A 13067-nucleotide genomic window follows, 5' to 3' on the forward strand; every position below is an offset into this window, starting at 1 on the left:
ACATGTCCAAACATCTGTCCAAGAGGGACCAAGGCCAGAACCTAGAAGCGGTGCTGGGCTAGCACCTGATATTTTTCCCAGAACAGAGAGAGAAGCAGACAGGTCTGGGCCTGAGAAAATGATTTATGTTTTTACCCACTGGGTTTTATAGCTCCCAAGAAGGCTTTTAAGACAGTCCCAAAGATCAAGAAGCTCAGCCTGAACTATGTCCCATGGAGTATGGTTGCTGCCTACATTTTAAAGCAACGCACTCTGTGAAGATAATATTGTTTTTATTTGCTCCTTGAGGCATTTTGCTATTTAGTTCCTCTGCTGTGTGCTGGACCTCCACTTACTTGGGAAAGGTGATCTCTCCCTGAGGGCGGAACTCTGGGCTTCTTTTAACCTTCAAGTTGGCCCCCAAGTCTCATCACTTTTCCATCACTCTGTCTTCTCCTATCTATTGAGCTTTTTGAAAGTAGAAGTTCTTGCTTTATTCATGATTACATTCCCAGCATTTTGTATTGCGTTTTACAAGTGAATAAAAGAATAAACAAACGGCAGTTTAGGTTTAATGCACAGTGCTATTTTAGGTCGAACTCTGCGTTTAGGGAACTTTAGTAATGTGTTTATCTTGATTTCCCTTCAACTCTCTGCTTGCATTTAATTGTGCTTTCTCTACTCATCAAAACTGTAAACCTTCTGGTACCTTTAGAAAGAAAGGTTAAGGCTGTTACATCTGACCTTCGATGGTGGATGTGGTGTGTGAGGTAAATAAATTTGGCAGAAATCAACATCAGGTCTGAGACTGGAGTGCAGGCAGGGCTGGGGGAAGTGTGAGGTGGAAAACGCGGCCGCAGAAAAGGCCAGCTATCGATTGCATGCCATGGCAGCATACCCGGTGTATTGTATTCTTGGTATCATTGGAAAAGTAGATTACTCGCAGAATAAAATAAAATAAAAGAGATGTATTCTTGAATTAGGACTAAGGGTGGTAAATTCCCAATGATCAGTTTAATGATATTTTTCGCAATAAATCAGATAGTCATACTGACTCAGCTAGACCTCAGGCTCCTGAGATTCATCATCTCCTCTCAACATTTCCTATGAAACTGCACATTATAGAATGATCAATAAATAGTTCAAGTGGAATTGGGAACTTGATCCCTAAAAGAATACATAATTTCTGCGAAGAGAATGCATATAATCAATTGGAAAGTTAAATAAGATGGTGTGTGATTAGGTGTTTAGTGAACTGTAGACTTCCTGTGTCATTGTATCAGTAAAGGGATGCGGTATTGTGAAATGGTTAAGATTAAAATATTTCATCTTTGAAGTTCCAGCCCCTATGTATTACTGACTATGTGATTTTGAAGATTATTTAAATCCTTCTGCAAGTGGATTTATTCTCCTGTGGAATGGGGAACAGTATTTCCCTGGCAGACACAGGGGTCCCAACACAGGGAAGAGCCTGTGGAAATATTCACAGCCGATGTAGACAGGGCAAGAATCAGAGTTCTTTGCTACTGTGGAGAGTCTTCCCTTGTGCAGATACTGCAAAGCTTAATATCCACAACATTTCGTGAATCCCTTGAGCAAACATCAGTGAGCTTATTCAAGAGCTAGTGACTATTTTACTCTGTCTTTAACAGGCCAGCATCCTCACCCTCCCTCCCCTCCGCCCCTGCATCTTTGGTCAGTCCCCACCTTAGACCAGGATTTTCTTGCAAGCCTACACACAAAGTCTCGATGTACAGTGCATCTTTGCCAACAGAGTTAATGAGTTACAAATGCTGGTCAACAAAGGTGAAAATGTTCACATTCTAAAAATCTTAGCCACGGTGCCAGAATAGTTTTCAATTGCCATGGCAGCTGTCTGGAAGAGACCAAATATGGTTAGAATTTGGGTGATGCTTTGACTAATAGAAATCACCATTCAGAACACCTCCCTCTTCTCTGGAACCCCATGAATATTCACCCCCTGACTAATTCACCCTATTTCTATGCCTGTATAGTGTAGGAGTCTGAGAGCGCTGACATAGTATGCACTCTCTGTCTCCAGGTATGCCTTCTGTTTGTTAATAAACAGTTTGTCCTAGAAGTGATGCTCTTCTGGTTCTTGAGTTTGTACTTTCTTAAATCTCTTCCACCCCCCCCCCCCCCCATTTTGCCTTTTGGGCTACACCCATGGTGCTCAGGGCTTAGTTCTGTTTTGCAGGAATTACTCCTGATGGAACTGGAGGGACCAGATTTTTTTATTTAAAAAATTAAAAATATTAAAAAAGTGTTTTTCTTCAAATAAAAAAGCTATTAAAATACAAACGTTTAATTACGATTTTCAGTGTTTAAGATGGCCACCACGTCATGTTTTGCTTTAGATTCCATTCTATTTCTCATTCGTATTCTGAAATTTTCATATCAGATAATGCTTGTATGATGCCAATTTTCTTATCTTCCAAGTGAACTTATTTTAGAAGGGCCTACATTTGAGTATTTTTCTTGCACAGAGACCTTCAGAAGACATAATCCCAAGGACCACACTCTGAAGCTTTCTCTTGTGACCACATATATTTTGAGTGAAATTTGAAAATGGTCAGTGATTGAAGCAGAGAGCTCCAATAGAACCAATCATTTTTACCAAACGTAGAAATGACACCTATATTCAAGAAAAAGATCTCTGTCCTTTTAAGTTTTGCCATTTTTTAATCAGAATTGGTGCTGCTTTGTGTGAAACTAGTAATTATGTTAGTAATAACTTTCCCTTAATATTTTTTTCTATTGTAGAACGATACCGCATTCAGAGTGAACAGTTTGAAGATCTCTGGCTCATAACAAATGAGCTTATTATCCGCCTTCAAGAGCATTTTGAGAAACAGGGAGTCAAAGATTTTGCCTGTTCTTTTTCTGGATCGATGCCCCTTCAAGAATATTTTGAGTTGATAGATCATCATTTTGAGGTGTGTATGAGCATAACCCATATAATTTAGAACTTTTCAGTATATAAAAGAGAGGTGCTGTAGAGGTAAGAATTCTACTACGCATATAATTAGGTCGTGTACTTAGAGCTGTTTTTCTTCTGGGTAGATTTTGTGATGCTGTTTCTACCCTCTTGCTTCATTTGTGATCAGTTGCAGACATTTAAAAAGTGGCTGCCTGGAGCTAAGCTTGTGGTCTGTCCTTGGAATGGGGCTGATTTAATTCTCCCTCAAGGGAACTTAACCTTTGATCCCAATAACCCTGTGTTAAAACTATTTGAGCTTATAGACAGCCATTTGGCTAACTAATTCTAGCAAGCCATAAATGAGGTGTGATTGTAAAATAAAGTGATTTTTCTTTCTCTTTTTTTAAATTTATTTTAAAGCAAGCACAGCAGAACTGCATCTGAGCAAGGAAACATAAGTATCCTCTAGTATCTAATACAATGGATATTTAGTAAATATGGAATGATTAAATATCTAAAATAAATGAGATCTGGCAGTGACTTTGTCACTTGAATATTTTTGCATTTCTATGTTGTCTTTGTTTGGGGGGACACAGTGCTCAGTGCTTACTCCTGGCTCTGTGCTCAGGAATTACTCCTGGTGCAGCAGACCAAAGGGGCTGGCCTTGTGTCAGGCAAGCACTGTACCCGCTTCTCCAACCCTTACATTTCTGTATTGAAGGTGCCTTCAGAACCTGTTAGGTTTCTGCATTTTAATGGTGTCAACTTTTTACTCTTTTAAGACTGATTTGATATTTTGAAATATTCAAGAATCATGTCTCCAATTCTGGGGGGGAGAGATGCTGGGACCGTTGGTGGTGAAGAACGGGCACTGGTGGAGGGATGGGCACTCGATCATTGTATGACTGAAATGCAAACACAAAAGTTTGTAAGTCTGTAATGGTATCCCCACAGTAATTCACTAATAAAAAAAATTAAAAAAAATCATGTTATGTGAATGAATTGGACAATGTCATTGTTTTAAATGTCTTGCTTTTTAAAAATGTTATCAGGAACTACTCAATTGTCTTTAAATAGAATCTTTAAAGCCATTACAAAGGAAATTTTTTAAAGCATCTTTGAACATTATTAAGAGGAACATTAGTTTCCTAGAGTGGCTAATTTTTAGCAATCAAAAGGTTTAAAAACTATGGTGTGTGGTGTGGTGTGATATGGTGTGAGTGTGTGTGTGTATATGTGTGTGTGTGTGTGTGTGTGTGTGTGAGTGAGTTTGCCCACAATCACTCATGCAGTCAGTATCTTGTAGTCAGTCTAACATTCTATATAATGTTTAGCTCCTAGAACATTCTAAGAGCACTGACCTAATCTGAACTTCTTTTGGTGTTAACAGTTACATACATTTTAGTGCATGTAATTTGTTACAAACATGTCATTCAAGAAATAAATTTATTTGGATTTTCCCTGGTTTATGCTGATAATATTTTATATGACAGTACACTTTGCATCAAATCATAACACCTAAATTGACAGTTTGGACAATGTAGTTAGGCATTTTAAAGTTCAAGAATCTTTATAATTTTCGGGACTGGAGCGATATAGCACAACAGGTAGAATGTTTGCCTTGCACGCGGCCAGCCGAGATTCGATTCCCAGCATCCCATATGGTCCCCTGAGCACCACCAGGAGTAATTCTTGAGCGCAGAGCCAGGAGTAATCCCTGCCCTGTGCATCACCGGGTGTGACCCCGAAAGAAAAAAAAAAACAAACCTTTATAATTTTTTAGAAACTTTGAAAACTTTTTGTTTCAACAGAACCAAAGAATTGACCTATAAAAATGGAGTTTACCGGGGAACTGGTGGACTGGGTGGGTGGAGGCGGGAGTGGGGAGCCCTTCACCCAGTGGCAGGGGAAGTGGACATTGGTGGAGGGTGTGGTGTTGCAATCATGTGTGCATGCACCCTTATCATTAACAGGGTTGTGTCCTAAATCACAGTATTTCAAGTAAAGATAGAAAATCCTATTAAAAAGTTTGGGAAATAAATAGAAGTTCCTGTTTCACTACAAAACTGGAATCTAGCAATTTATAATTTTCCACTCAGAAAAACTAATTAATTATATTTCTATAATGCTTTATAGAAAATATTATGTTACGAGTTACTGAATTCAACACAGTTTTCTCTCCTTAATTGTTTCTGGGCGATCTCTGGAGTTCCCAAATTACCCCCAGAAAGGAGGTACGGGAGGGACTTGGTGAACCACAAGCTCTTCGTTAGTTACATACTCAAGGGGAGGAGGTTGTACTTTTTTTAGCTTCTTGTCTCCACTCTCTGCTTTTAGCCATTAGCATTTACTGTATCACTGTATCATCCTGTTGTTCATCGATTTACTCGAGGGGATGCCAGTAACATCTCCATTCATCCCAGCCCTGAGATTTTAGCAGCCTCTTCTTACTCACCTTTACCAACGATTGGAGGCTCTTTCAGGGTCAGGGGAATGAGACCCGTTATTGTTACTGTTTTTGGCATATCGAATACACCACGGGGAGCTTGCCAGGCCCTTCCATGTGGCGGGATACTCTAGGTAGCTTGCTGGGCTCTCCGAGAGGCATATATATTTATTTCCCTCTATAATGATGTGTTTGTGGCCACACGGTCCAGGAATATGTTCACTCATGTGTGAGGTTCGGCCCAAGCGTGTAGAAAGTGGCCTGGAGCCTGATGGCCATTGGGTTGTGGAGGTCAGCTGCCAGGGCTGGGTCCCTTGGGGCGGGGAGGGCTTGCACCTGCTCCCCTCTGGGGCGCCCTGAGTGAAAACAGCCTGGTGTGGAGTCCAGTGGAATGGTTATGGGGCCTTATTTTATGCTTGGTGATCTTGGACTCTGGGCTCAGCGGGCCTGGGAGCAGAGATCCTCTGCCTGCTTCCCCCAGTCTCCAACGACCTGACAACCTGGTCACACACCCATAAGCCACCTCCTGGTGGCACCAGATAATATCCTCATCAGCTACTGTCCAGAACTGAACTCACGGCTGCTTCTCCTGGGAGGGAGCATAAATGAGCCATTAGCATTAAACATTTTAATTTCAATTTTTGGTGTAGGGGCATACCTAGTGTTGCTCTGGGCTTACTCCAAGCTCTGTGCCCAAGGATCACTCCTGTTGTTGGTTAGGACAACATATGTGGTGATCAGAACCAGTGTCAGATGCATGCAAGACTGCAAGGCAGGCTCTTAATCCCTGTACTATCTACCCAGTCCATAATTTACATTTCTAAAACTTTAAGATGATTGTTGGAATGCACACTTTGCTTGTTCAAACTCCATGAAGGCAGTGTCTTTTGAATCCATGGTTATAATTCTTATTGCCTAAATGGGGCTTGATTGAGAGATCTATATGTATAGTTGAAATGCTGATACATAAAAACATTTCAGTCACTGTTTTTGGTTACACATTCCAAGGAATGATTATGTGGGCTCTTGTCATATGATTGATATTTTTTGTGTATTTCATAAATTCAGGAAAGAAAATGTTGCAGCAGAAAAGTATAAAATTATAAAAGAGTGGATTAATGATTTCTAAACAAGTTAATATTTCCCCCAAACCAAATTTTGGTATTTAAAACATTTATCTTACTACTGTTTATAATGAAAGTTACTCCCTTAAAAAAACAAAAAAAATTCTTTGTTTTCATTAGTTGCTCAGTATTTCTATAATTGGGATTAAGGTGAAGTAATGAAATTCTAGTTTCCTTATGTTGTTGTTGTTTTAAGCAGTTGTTGGTCCACTGGTGGTGTTCAGGGCTTACTCCTGGTTCTGTGAGAGGGGTCACTCTGGTGGACTGGGGGCCAGATGGAGTGCCGGGGATCAAACCCAGGTTGGCCGAGTGCAAGGCAAGCACCCTACCTGCTGTATATCTGTGCCTAATCTATTTGCATTTCATCATGTATCTGGAAATTTAGTTCAGTAACAGGAATGTAAGGTTCCGAGATGTTTGACTCTGAACATTTTGGATATTACTTTATTAAAGAACTGTTTTATTCAGCATGGTACTGGAACAAAGGCAGAGCCGAAGACCAATGGAACAGAGTGGAATACCCCTACACACAACCTCAAATGTATGATCATCTAATCTTTGATAAGGGAGCAAGAGATGTGAAGTGGAGCAAGGAAAGCCTCTTTAACAAGTGGTGCTGGCACAACTGGACAACCACATGCAAAAAAATGGGCTTAGACCTCGACCTGACACCATGCACAAAAGTCAGATCAAAATGGATTAAAGACCTCAACATCAGACCACAAACCATAAGGTACATTGAAGACAAGGTCGGCAAAACCCTCCATGATATTGAAGATAAAAGTATCTTCAAAGATGACACAGAACTAAGCAATCTGGTAGAAACAGAGATCAACAAATGGGACTACATTAAACTAAAAAGCTTCTGCACCGCAAAAGACACAGTGACCAGAATACAAAGACTATCAACAGAATGGGAAAGGATATTTACACAATACTCATCAGATAAGGGGTTGATATCAATGGTATATAAAGCATTGGTTGAGCTCTACAAGAAGAAAACATCCAACCCCATCAAAAAATGGGGCGAAGAAATGAACAGAAACTTTACCAAGGAAGAGATACGAATGGCCAAAAAGCACATGAAAAAGTGCTCTACATCACTAATCATCAGAGAGATGCAGATCAAAACAACCATGAGATACCACCTCACACCACAGAGACTGGCACACATTCAAAAGAACAAAAGCAACCAGTGTTTGAGAGGATGTGGGGAGAAAGGGACCCTTCTACACTGCTGGTGGGAATGCCGACTGGTTCAGCCCTTTTGGAAAACAATATGGACGATTCTCAAAAAAACTAGAGATTGAACTCCCATTTGACCCAGCAATACCACTGCTGGGAATATATCCCAGAGAAGCAAAAAAGTATAGTCGAAATGACATCTGCACTTATATGTTCATCGCAGCACTGTTTTTTTTAATTAATAGTTTATTTTTAATTAGTGAGTCAACGTGAGGGTACAGTTACAGATTTATACATTTTTGTGCTCATGTTTTTCCCTTACAAAGTTTGATAACCCATCCCTTTACCAGTGCCCATTCTCCACCACCAGTAAACCCAACATCCCTCCCCCCCTCCCCAGTTCCGTCTCCCCCCACCCCACCCTGCCACTATGGCAGGGTATTCCCTTTTGTTCTCTCTCTCTGATTAGGTGTTGTGGTTTGCAATAAAGGTGTTGAGTGTTCAGTCTCTAGTCTATATTCGGCCCGCATCATCTTTCCCCCACATGACCTCCAACCACATTTTACTTGGTGTTCCCTTCTCTGAGTTGCCCAGAATGAGAGACCAGCCTCCAAGCCATGGAGTCAACCTCCTGGTACTTATTTCTACTATTCTTGGGTGTTAGTTTCCTAGTCTATTATTCTATATTCCACAGATGAGTGCAATCTTTCTATGTCTGTCTCTCTCTTTCTGACTCATTTCACTTAGCATGATACTTTCCATGCTGATCCACTTATATGCAAACGTCATGACCTCATTCTTTCTAACAGCTGCATAGTATTCCATTGTATAGATGTACCAGAGTTTCTTCAACCAGTCATCTGTTCTAGGGCACTCGGGTTTTTTTCCAGATTCTGGCTATTGTAAACAGGCAGCACTGTATGGGGGAAGCATGAGCACAAAAATGTATATATCTGTAACTGTACCCTCATGCTGACTCACTAATTAAAAATAAATAAAGTATTAAAAAAAAGAACTGTTTTATTACTTTTCTATAATGGTGAACTCAAAGTTCACATGATCTGATTCATGAGGTATTTCCACTGTCCTTGACCTTGACTAGCTTTCTTTTATTTAAATGAGATTAATGAAACAGTTATAGGAAGAATTACAGGAGAGAGTCATTTTCTTTCTCATCCTCCAACCACTTTTACTTTTAGACACTTTGGATAGTGTGTGTGTGTGTGTATGTTTGCTATCACTGTGTATTTAGAAATACTTTGTACAGTCACAACTTTGTTAATATATAGGTTTCTTATTTTTTAAAGCACGATTTTTGTATGCTTGAAACAACTCAATTATGAATAACTTTATAAATCACAAAAATTCTTTATAATTCTTACCGTGATTCTGCAAAATAATTTTGCTAAACATAATCTATTACTATAGTTATTTAGTAAATTACCAGTAAAGGTGGGGAAAATAACATCAATCAGTATACTTTTTTTTCTAGAGACAACCTCTAGTTAGAAATTATAGTTTGCATTTTTTTTTTAACATATGCTTCTCTTTCAGGCTTCCTTCCTCATCATTTCTATTTTGGTAAAAAAAACAAAAAAATACCTTTTTTGTTCTACACTTTATTCTTGTGTTCAGAATACATAAATAAATACAATGGGGTAAAAAAGCTTGAATGGTAGCCGATTATGCATTCAGTTTTTATTTTTGTTTGCTTTGTTCCATTTAATGTACGTTTGGAAAGGACAGAATGAATATCTGTACCAAGTAGTACTTACAAAGTAGTTGTTTTTATCTACTAGCCAACCCCCTTTGATGAGAATTTTGATTGGTATAATGCTATGTATCAGCAATGGCTTGAGCAATCCTTAATATTCTCTGTGTGGTAGTATAGGATTATTAGATGGAAAGCTATATTTTTAAGAGTTGTTTCTATTAAATTTTCTGTGTTCTATCCATTTTTTTATTGTATTGTTTTCTTTCACTAATTTATATTAGGCTGTGATCCTTTACCCATTGATGATAGATATTTTCTCAATATACTGGGCATGGCTTTTTGTCTCTGGTTATTGGTGTTAATTTTGGCAGTATGATGTTTGTCTTATCACTTACAATAATTACTTTTTTATTAACCATGAAGAATTGCAATTTTTTAGTTATTAATTTACCAGTTATATGTTTATGTGTGGCTTTGGCTTTTTTGACTTATGCTAATAAGGAACTTTTCCATGTTGAGATTTTTTTTTTTTTAAATCCTAGTTTTTCCTAGTATTTTCTAGTATTTGTAACTGACTTTACCATAGAAACTGGGAACAAATTTCTATTTCCTCCATTTATTTAATCAGTACAAAACATCTGTTTATTTTTCTTTTCCTTGTAAGGCTATATCATCCTTACTGAATTCTGTTTTCACCTTTTCTGCTCTTATATATTCATCCATGAAATATATCTTTTAATTCTCTAAACTAAGACTTGAATTTTTTCATTACTCTTCCTTAAACTGTCCAGACTGTTCTCTGTATTCTTACTTTAAGCATGTTTTGTTGTTCATATTGAATCTGAATTCAAGGAATTTTTTATTTCAGCTTCGGATAAATGGTGAAAGATTAGAAGAACTTTTATCAGAAAGAGCCTTGCAGTTCCGGGCTATCCAGTGTCGACTGTTGACAAGATTCAAAGATAAAACACCCGCCCCTCTCCAGCACCTGGACACCCTGCTAGATGGGACTTACAAGCAGGTAAGCCAAAAGTCAGTGAGAGTTTTCCACTGACATACCCTTTCTGCTCACTCTCAAGTATGTGCCAGAGCATCCACCGAAGCTTTGTCTCCTTAATGTGGGACAATGAGTAGCACACAAGCTTTATTTAGAGTCACAAATTTCCAGGTTCAAAGTCAGACTTTGCCACTTTCTAACTAGGAACTATCATTTTGCCACCCAGAGTTGTTGTTGGGAATTTTGATTGTTTATGCGAGGCTGCCAAGCACATGGTGTTTTTGTTGAAGAGTAGCTTACTGTTCTTACAGTGATTAGTGTTATTTCTAGATATTTCTCTGTGCATCCCATAATAATTACCATAATTTTCTAGTTGTCTTATTGAGCAACTGGCTTGTACTTCCTATCAGTTGATGTTTTAAAATGGAATTTTTAGCCCTTTGTTCTAGTTCAAAGAGACTTTTCCCCTTCCTCTTCTTCATTCTCCCTTCTGCCTGTGGTTTATCATTTGCATGGCAGGATGATATGGCTCTCATTCCTGAAGTGTTATATTTTCAAAAAATATGCAGAGTTAATACCTCTGGTATAATTTCAGAGCTAATTCCGTTGCTCACTTCCCTGCAGTGAGGTGGCTTTCGGTGACTACAGTATCTCTTCTCATATTTCTGTCACTGTCACTGTCATTGTCATCCCGTTGCTCATCTATTTGTTTGAGCGGGCACCAGTAGTGTCTCTCATTGTGAGACTTATTGTTACTACTTTTGGCATATCCAATACGCCACGGGTAGCTTGCCAGGCTCTGCCGTGCGGGCGCGATACTCTCGGTAGCTTGCTGGGCTCTCCAAGAGGGGCAGAGGAATCGAACATGGGTCAGCTGCATGAAAGGCGAACGCCCTACTGCTGTGCTATCACTCCAGCCCTCATATTTCTGTACAGCAAATAATCCACTTCCAAGTCAGTGCAGGTGGCATGATAGTCTATTGGTTTTTAATTGAAGTTTTTATTGAGAGTTATGTCAATTCACATACAGTTATAATAGAAAGTGTATCTCACATACACTCTACTCATTTTCCTTTTAGGGTGCCATTTTTGCAAAGTTCTAAGTTCAGTATACTCTCAGAGAAGATATTAATATTGATAAAATATATAGATTTTTATTTACATCCCAAATTGCACTTGTATTCCTTTCTCTCTCTCTCTCTCTCTCTCTCTCTCTCTCTCTCTCTCTCTCTGTGCAGTTCTATGCAATGTCATCACATGTGTAGGTCCATGTTCACTATCAGATTTGAGACGCTCAACAGCGCCGTTGCCACCAGAGGCCACCATGCTGCTCTTGTATTACAAGCCCCAACTCCACTGCCCCTCTTTCCTGCCTCTTCAGGTGGTTCTGAAATGACAAATAAGATTTTTTTTTTTGGTCAGAGTTAGTTTCCCTAGAAGAAAAAAATTTCTCTGTTTATATCGATGCTATATTTGCATCTTGAAATAGTGATTTGCTTCTTGAATAGGCAATTTTTCTTGAAGTGGCAGTTTGAGGCCTGCTTGCTAGTATCCCTACAAAGTATAGGAAAGATGCTCTGGCAAAGGTTTTGGGAAGAACATTGGGCTTGGAGTTCAAGGACCCAGTTTCACCACTGATTTGTCGTATGGATTTGGGCAGTTGCATTGGCATCTGAGAACTTGTTGGTTTCTTTTATTTTCGTCAGATGGGTTCAATATTCACTGTACTGTTACACATTTGTAGTCCATAATGTATATGGAAAGGTATGGTAAATTGTCCCACAAATCCAGACTACCAGTTTTTTTGTGTGTGTGGTAGAGTAATTTGTGACTTTTACTTCTGTAACTGGGCTGGATTGATGGCACAGCAGGTAGGGCATTTGTCTTGCACGCGGCCAACCCAAGTTCGATTTCTCCGTCCCTCTCAGAGAGCCCGGCAAGCTACCGAGAGTATCCCGCCCACATGGCAGAGCCTGGCAAGCTACCCGTGCCATATTGGATATGCCAAAAACAGTAACAACAAGTCTCACAATGGAGACGTTACTGATGCCCGCTCGAGCAAATCGATGAACAACGGAACAACAGTGCTACTTCAGTAACTACTGATGCTTTTTCTGTTTTATATTATTTTTCTCTCTTTAATACACTGTGTGGTGGGGTGCATATCTGGGAGTGCTCAGGGCTTACTCCTGGCTGTGCAGTCAGAGATTACTCCCCGTGGTGCTCACAAGACCATATGTGGTGTTGGGAATTGACCCTTTGAGTACATATTTTGTTTTGGTTTTTCACTTTCTCTTTTCTTCCTCTTCCTTTCTATCTCTCTCATTACTTCTCTGTTTCATTCTAGGTCCCTTGCTCTACTTGCCTTACTTGGTAGCCGAAGATATAGCCCTTATCTTTAGAGTCTTGATTTAAAACAATTTTTTTTTAAATTTTTATAAAGTTGTTCTTGGTAATTTATTACATTTAATATTCCAGTACCAGTCCCACCACCATTATTTCCAATTTTCCCAACCACCACCCAAGCCTGCTCCAATAGCAGGCCTTAAATAATTTATTTTATGTTACTTGTTATGAATAATTCACTAAAAATGATATTAAAGGCTTTCTTAAAAGAAAATGTGTGAAGATTGTTGTATCTCACTCTGGAGCCATTAAACCTCTGTATGAGAGATTACAAC

General features: G+C 39.1%; 1 protein-coding gene across 1 annotated transcript in view; it reads left to right on the forward strand.

Annotated features, from left to right (window-relative positions):
* BBS9 (Bardet-Biedl syndrome 9) overlaps positions 1-13067 on the forward strand; it is a 546484-nt gene that overhangs the window by 280995 nt on the left and 252422 nt on the right. Inside the window, exons 18-19 of the mRNA XM_055119377.1 lie at positions 2764-2936; positions 10258-10410. Of these exons, the coding sequence (XP_054975352.1) occupies positions 2764-2936; positions 10258-10410 (326 nt within the window). The remainder of the gene's footprint in view (positions 1-2763; positions 2937-10257; positions 10411-13067) is intronic.

This window comes from Sorex araneus, chromosome 1, assembly GCF_027595985.1.
Source record: "Sorex araneus isolate mSorAra2 chromosome 1, mSorAra2.pri, whole genome shotgun sequence".
Classification (NCBI taxonomy): domain Eukaryota; kingdom Metazoa; phylum Chordata; class Mammalia; order Eulipotyphla; family Soricidae; genus Sorex; species Sorex araneus.